This window comes from Nicotiana sylvestris, chromosome 7 (assembly GCF_000393655.2).
Source record: "Nicotiana sylvestris chromosome 7, ASM39365v2, whole genome shotgun sequence".
Taxonomy (NCBI): domain Eukaryota; kingdom Viridiplantae; phylum Streptophyta; class Magnoliopsida; order Solanales; family Solanaceae; genus Nicotiana; species Nicotiana sylvestris.
The window spans coordinates 98,251,000-98,257,393 of NC_091063.1; the positions used below are offsets into that span (position 1 = coordinate 98,251,000).

Genomic DNA, 6,394 nt, shown 5'->3' on the forward strand with positions numbered 1-6,394 from the left:
GAAAGTCATATGAGTTATATTGTGTTTGAATTATTTATTCCACTTCAGACTATGAAAATGTGTGTATTTTGAGACAATAAAACGAAGTAACCAATGAAAATGATTTGGTATTGTATACATGATCTCCTTATTACTTAACTAATGAGAATATGTCTTCTAATTTTGGTAGAAAGAATCTAATAGGCTCGCTAAGCCGGGTTCACTCGGTTGAGCGTCGGTCGCACTCCTTGAGTATGGGTCATGACACACATGCTTTTGTGAAAAGATGTGATAGGTGCCAAAGGACAAATACAATTTCAAGAAGGCATGAGATGCCATTTAAGGGCATACTTGAGGTTGAAATCTTTAATGTTTGGGGAATAGACTTCATGGGGCCATTGCTGGCATTAAATGGTCATCGATACATCTTGATTGTGGTTGACTATCTATCAAAGTTGGTTGAGGATGTGGCTTTGCCGACGAATGATGTTAAATTGGTGGTGAGCTTTGTGAAGAAAAATATTTTCACAAGATTCGGAACTCCTAGTGCTTTGATTAGTGATGGAGGTACTCGCTTTTGTAACAAACTATTGGGAAAACTCTTAGCTAAGTATATGGCGATATACAAGGTCGTAATTGCTTATCATCCGCAAACCAATGGTCAAATGGAGGGCTCAAATAGGGAGGTGAAGAAATTTTGGAGAAATAGTGAGCGCAAGTAGGAAGGATTGGGCTAGCAAGCTAGATGAGTTTGAGTATGAAGGATTGGGCTAGCAAGCTCTTTAGTCATATCGCAAGGCATACAAAACTCCATATGGCACTTCACCGTACATGTTGGTTAATGGAAAGGCTTGTCACTTGCCAGTTGAGCTTGAGCATAAAGCATATTGGGAAATCAAGAAGCTCAAATTTGATGTGGATCTATCTGGGGTAAACTAGATGTTGCAACTAATTTAGATTGAAGAGTTTCGACTGCACGCATATGAGAATGTGAAGTTGTATAAAGAGAAAACAAAGAAATGGCCTGACAAACACATTTTGCATTGTGAGTTTGAACCCAATTAAGCCGTTCTATTGTTCAATTCAAGGTTGATGGTCTTTCATGGGAATATCAAGTCTAGATGGTCGGGTCCATTTGAAGTAGTGCGTGTTATGAAGCACGAAACTATGGAGCTATAGGATCCCAAAAGCAATGGTGCATTTTTTTAGTCAATGAGCAGAGAGTGAAACACTATTGGGGTGGTGTCGTTCGTCATCACAAAACTTTGATAGACTTGATGGATGCATGAGGGAACATGTTGCATCATGCTATGACGTTAAATCGAGCGCTTGTTGGGAGGCAATCCAATGTTTATTTCTTTCATAGTTTAGTCCTTTTCTTATTAATTAGAGTAGATTAGAGTTTTTTATTTACTTTGAAGTCATATAAATTATTGGTTGGAATGATGTGGGACGCGTATAATGGATGTACTAAGTGCACGAGTTGGTGGGGATGTTCATTTAAAAAACAAAATAGAAAAATCGAAAACTAGGGCCCAGGTCAGCGCCCCATGCTGCTTGGGGCAGAAAAAATAGAAGCGACAAAATCCCCCAGCACCACGCCTAGCACGACGCACTGGGCTGGGGGGTGGCAGGTAGGATTTTTTTCCTTTTCATTTTATTAGTTACAATTAGCCCACTACCCATAAAATCTGACTCGAATACCCATCTACACGCACCTAATAACCCATGCTCATTACCCATACCCATTCCCATCTAATTGAAAAAATAACTCTAACCCCCAAACCCTCATTTTCTCTCCCCGCTTCTTGCTCTCTCTCTCTCTCAATTTCTCCATTGTTCTTTGCTTGCTTTCATCTCAAAATCAAAGTTATGCCTCTTCTTCCTCTTTCTCTTTTTGTATTTTATGATTTCATGGAGTTGTAATCCGTCCATCCCAAACGACCCCCACTCCGCCATCCCGCATAATTTTCTTTTACAACTGATATTGCTATGGCGGGTTGTCTCTATATTCAATTTGGTTGTTGAATGTTGTTGTGAATATGTTCTACGGAGTAGTAAACTGCAATTTCCTCTACTTCATTAAAAACTTTGGTGGGTACTCATGATCCACCATTGTTGAATAAAGAGACACACAATTGATTGCCACCACTTATTTGATAAAATGCTTGAAAGAGTAAATTGTGCACTAGTGAAGTCTGAGTGGCCGAGTGTAGTTGTATGTGAAGTTGGGATAAGTGTGGGGCATTTGGGGGGTGGTTTACATAGCCCGAAGCTTGTGTTTTGTGTTTACCATACCATAGTAACATTACCCACACCTTGTATCAAGTATAATATATATTGTAGCTTCTTGTTAGAATTAGTTACTGTATTGTACTAGTTGTAGTAATTGCGACTCAAGTGTTGCTTAAGTAACCATTGCCTTGTGGTGCAACCTTTGTGCACTTTTGAACCACTATTGTGAGTATATTACATAGAGCCTTCTGTTTTAAGTGTGGGGTCATCTTTGAATTTCACGATAACCTTAGATGGTTTTCATGATTAATTCTCACATCTAAATTGATTGTGCTATAGCTTGCTATGGGTCGTGATGGTGCAAACAAAGGCAAAGGAGTGGGGAAGTCGTCTAATAATGCCCCCTCCTAAAAAGCACAAGCAAGATGAAGGGCCATCTCAGCAAGCCAAAGGGAAGTAGGTTGCCAACGGGTTAAAGAGGGCACCATCGGGACCACGACCCAAGTTGGTTATGGTTCGTGAGGATGCCATCCAGTGGTACCATGACTTTGAGCCATATGGGTAGTACATATTTTAAATGGGGATTAATGTGACCACCTTGGAGATGAATTTCCCCGACGTGCAAGCCCGGTTGAGAGATATGAAGATGAATAAGTTCCTTGAGTGCCCGAGACATGAAAATTTGAGCATGGTAAGGAGCTATATGCAAAATGGAATGAGCATCGGTTTTGTGTGGTGGGTTAGAGGAATGAAAGTGCCATTGGATAAGGCGTTATTATGCAAATTCATAGGAGTGGATTTCCGTAGCCTGAGGAGGCTGCAAAAGTTTGTCAAGTGCCCAATCTACCAGGATATTCGTCACACTCTGTGTGGTATCAATTCTAAGGCAAAATGGAGAAGGACTAAGGTTGATGCACATCTTGATATGATCCGCTTTGACTTCAACAAAACTACCAAGATGTGGAAGAACTTTGTGCAGGACAGACTAATGCCGGTAGAGCACAACAGTGAGTGCACTTGAGCCCGGGTTTGTTTGATCTTTTTTCTTATTGTCATGCCCCAACCTCGGGGAGCGCGACCGACGCTCAGTCAAATGAACCCGGTCGAGCAAGCCTATTAGACACTTTCTACCCAACTCACTTATGGTCAAGAGGAGGCATGTTTTCATGAATTTAAAAAATAGGAAGAACATGTAAACAATACTAAATCGTTTCATTAGTTAAGTCATTGTTAAGTTTCAAAATACACACATCCTTATGATTGAGAGAAACAAGAGTCTAAGACACAACATAAACCATTGACCTTTCCAACACCCATATACAACCCACATAGTGTCTACGAAGCTTCTAAATAGAAACAAAAGAGTACTACAAAAGTACCAACAATAAGGCCCCGACTATACCTCAAGCACATTACATAAGGGACAAAAGATGCATAACCCCGAAATGGAATGGAGCTCACCAAGACTACTGAGAGGAGGATGTACTGCTAATGCTGATCAACACTGCCCGCTATGGCACCACCTACATGCACTTAAAAAGTAGTGCCCCGGTAAAAAAGGACGTTAGTACCGTTGAATGATACTAGTATGTATAACTAAACACCATCTCATTAGAATTAACAATAATATAATAAGGAAGTAATCACAAAATCAATAAAATCTTTAAACAATACCACAACATCAAATTAAGAATCACATAAGCTTTCAAGTAAACTTCCATAGCTTTAGGCAGGGACACCTTTAATACTGTTACACCATCATCCATAATACCACCGTATTCTTATGCGGAGTCCGATCAGGGCCCGATCAGCTAGGTCATCTCATTTAAGACATCAACCAGAATTACAATTTCATTCTCAAATTCTAGTTCGAATTTCCAGCACAGTTACCACCATGTGTGTGACATGGTGTCTGATAACAGCCTGATCGGCTAGGCCGTCTCGCTCGAGACATTACCATTTTCTATCAATCCTCTCATTTTATATTTCTTTCACGTCTTTTACTTCATCGGCACTATTGGCCACAATTGTTATATAATTCTTGGCACTTGGCCACATTTCATAACTCAAGTTCCACATTATCATATCAACAGAAACAAGGCCTTTCATTCAATACTTTGATTACACACATGAGCAATTTATAGTCTAAGGCACATAGAGGCTTTTCACACAATTTAGCATAACAATCTTTATTCGAATTTGGTTTGAAGTCTAGGTATTTGTAGCACACATTCCATATTTTTAACATATTCTCAAATGACAAGATAATAATGATGAAAGCATTGGAATACATATTGCACATATATTTCTCAACACAAGCATATTCGGAATAGCAATTCCTATAACGATCAATTTGGAACTTACACCGATTATACGAACACATGGGGTTAGATTCTAAGAAGAGGGTTTTTAGTCATACATACCTTGCTTGAGCTTTTCTTAAATTACTACAATGTTCTGGAATTTCTAGCTATCCAAATCTATTTTGTGAAATAACAAAATTGAACACATATTAGGAAGATATTCATGGTCTCTGCTCATTTGAGCATATTATCAAATACTAGAAGTGCAATTTTGATATATATATATATATATATATATATATATATATATATATATATATATATATATATATATTATACGCTAACACCCAAGAATCATACTCCCAATCAACCATCATCTACCCAAATTCGAAATTAAAAACTAGGGTATGGAACCTTACCTCTTAGATGAAGAACTTGAGGGATTTCTTGTTGGATTTCAAGGATTCAGAGATTTTGATGAACAATTAGCTTAGGGATTTCTCCTCGAGTTCTAGGGCACTTCCTCTCTCTAGAAATATCAAATATTCCCTTCAAAAATGGTCCCTTGCATGCGACAGACCATGCTTCGCGAGGGATATAACACGATCTAGCACGCTATAAACCTTACCTCGCGAGGGATATAGCATGGTCTAGCGCGCTACAGACCTGGCCTCGCGAGGGATATAACATGGTCTAGCGCGCTACAAGTTGGGTGATGTGAGTTTAACCTACCTTGGAACCACAAAACCTTAAATTAATTAGAAATATTTTTCGGGGCCTTACATTCTCCCCCGCTTAGGATCAGTTGTCCTCGAATGAGAAGTAGAGTCTGCCCCAAACGCTTATCATAACTTATCTCTTTTTCTCACACACCTCAAACTTGCAATTTTTTGACTAACTCCTAAACTTTTCAAAAATTTGGGCAGAGTTTCCTTTGTAATTCGGCCTATCTACCTGTTAGAGAATCATCAAAACCACCCTAACGTCACATCCTAACAACATACACACACACATACATACACACACACACACATACACACACACACACACACACACACACACACATATATATATATGATCAAATGACGTAACATAACACAAAACAACACCAACCATTGCCTCATAAGCAACATATAACCAAAAAGGAACACATTTACATTAACTGAACAAGTGATACACAATTTACAGGAAGTAACTTCATAGAAACTACTACATGGCTATTCAAACAAATGAGGGTACTTCTTTTTCATGTTTTCCTCGGCCTCCCAAGTAGCCTCTTCAACTTTTTGGTCTTGTCATAACACTTTCATGGAGGCAATTTGTTTATTTCTCAACCTTCAGACTTGCCTATCAAGAATGGCAACTGGAATTTCTTCGTATAGTAGTTCTTCATTAGCTTCGATTGTATCAACACCCACGATAAGCGACAGATCCCCAATCACTTTCTTCACCATAGACACATGAAATACCAGGCGCACTAACGGCATCTCAGGTGGTAGCTCAAGCTTGTACGCTACCTGACCAATCCTCTGAATAATTCTGTACAGCCCGACATACCTCGGATTTGATTTCCCTTCCTTTCCAAACCGCATTATACCCTTCATGGGGAAACCTTCAAGAATACCCAATCATCTTCTTTGAACTCTAAGTTTTTGCGATGAATTGAATAGGACTTTTCACGACTTTGAGTAGTTTTCAACCGCTTTTTGATGGTCTTAATCTTTTCCCTGGCCTGATGCATGAGGTTTGGCCCTATCACTCAGCTTCCTCAGTCTCAAACCATCCAATGGGAGATCTATATCTCCTACAGTATAATGCTTCAAATGGTGTCATCTGAATACTAGCATGATAGATATTGTTGTAAGAAAATTTTATGA

The 6,394-nt window shown here is 39.1% G+C and overlaps 1 protein-coding gene across 1 annotated transcript; it reads left to right on the top strand.

The window, feature by feature from the left end:
• Window positions 1-233: 233 nt before the first annotated feature.
• Window positions 234-2,674, top strand: LOC138873493 (uncharacterized). The gene is made up of 2 exons (XM_070151962.1): window positions 234-697; window positions 2,554-2,674. The coding sequence occupies exons 1-2, from the start codon at window positions 234-236 to the stop codon at window positions 2,672-2,674; spliced, it is 585 nt and encodes a 194-aa protein (XP_070008063.1).
• Window positions 2,675-6,394: the final 3,720 nt, after the last annotated feature.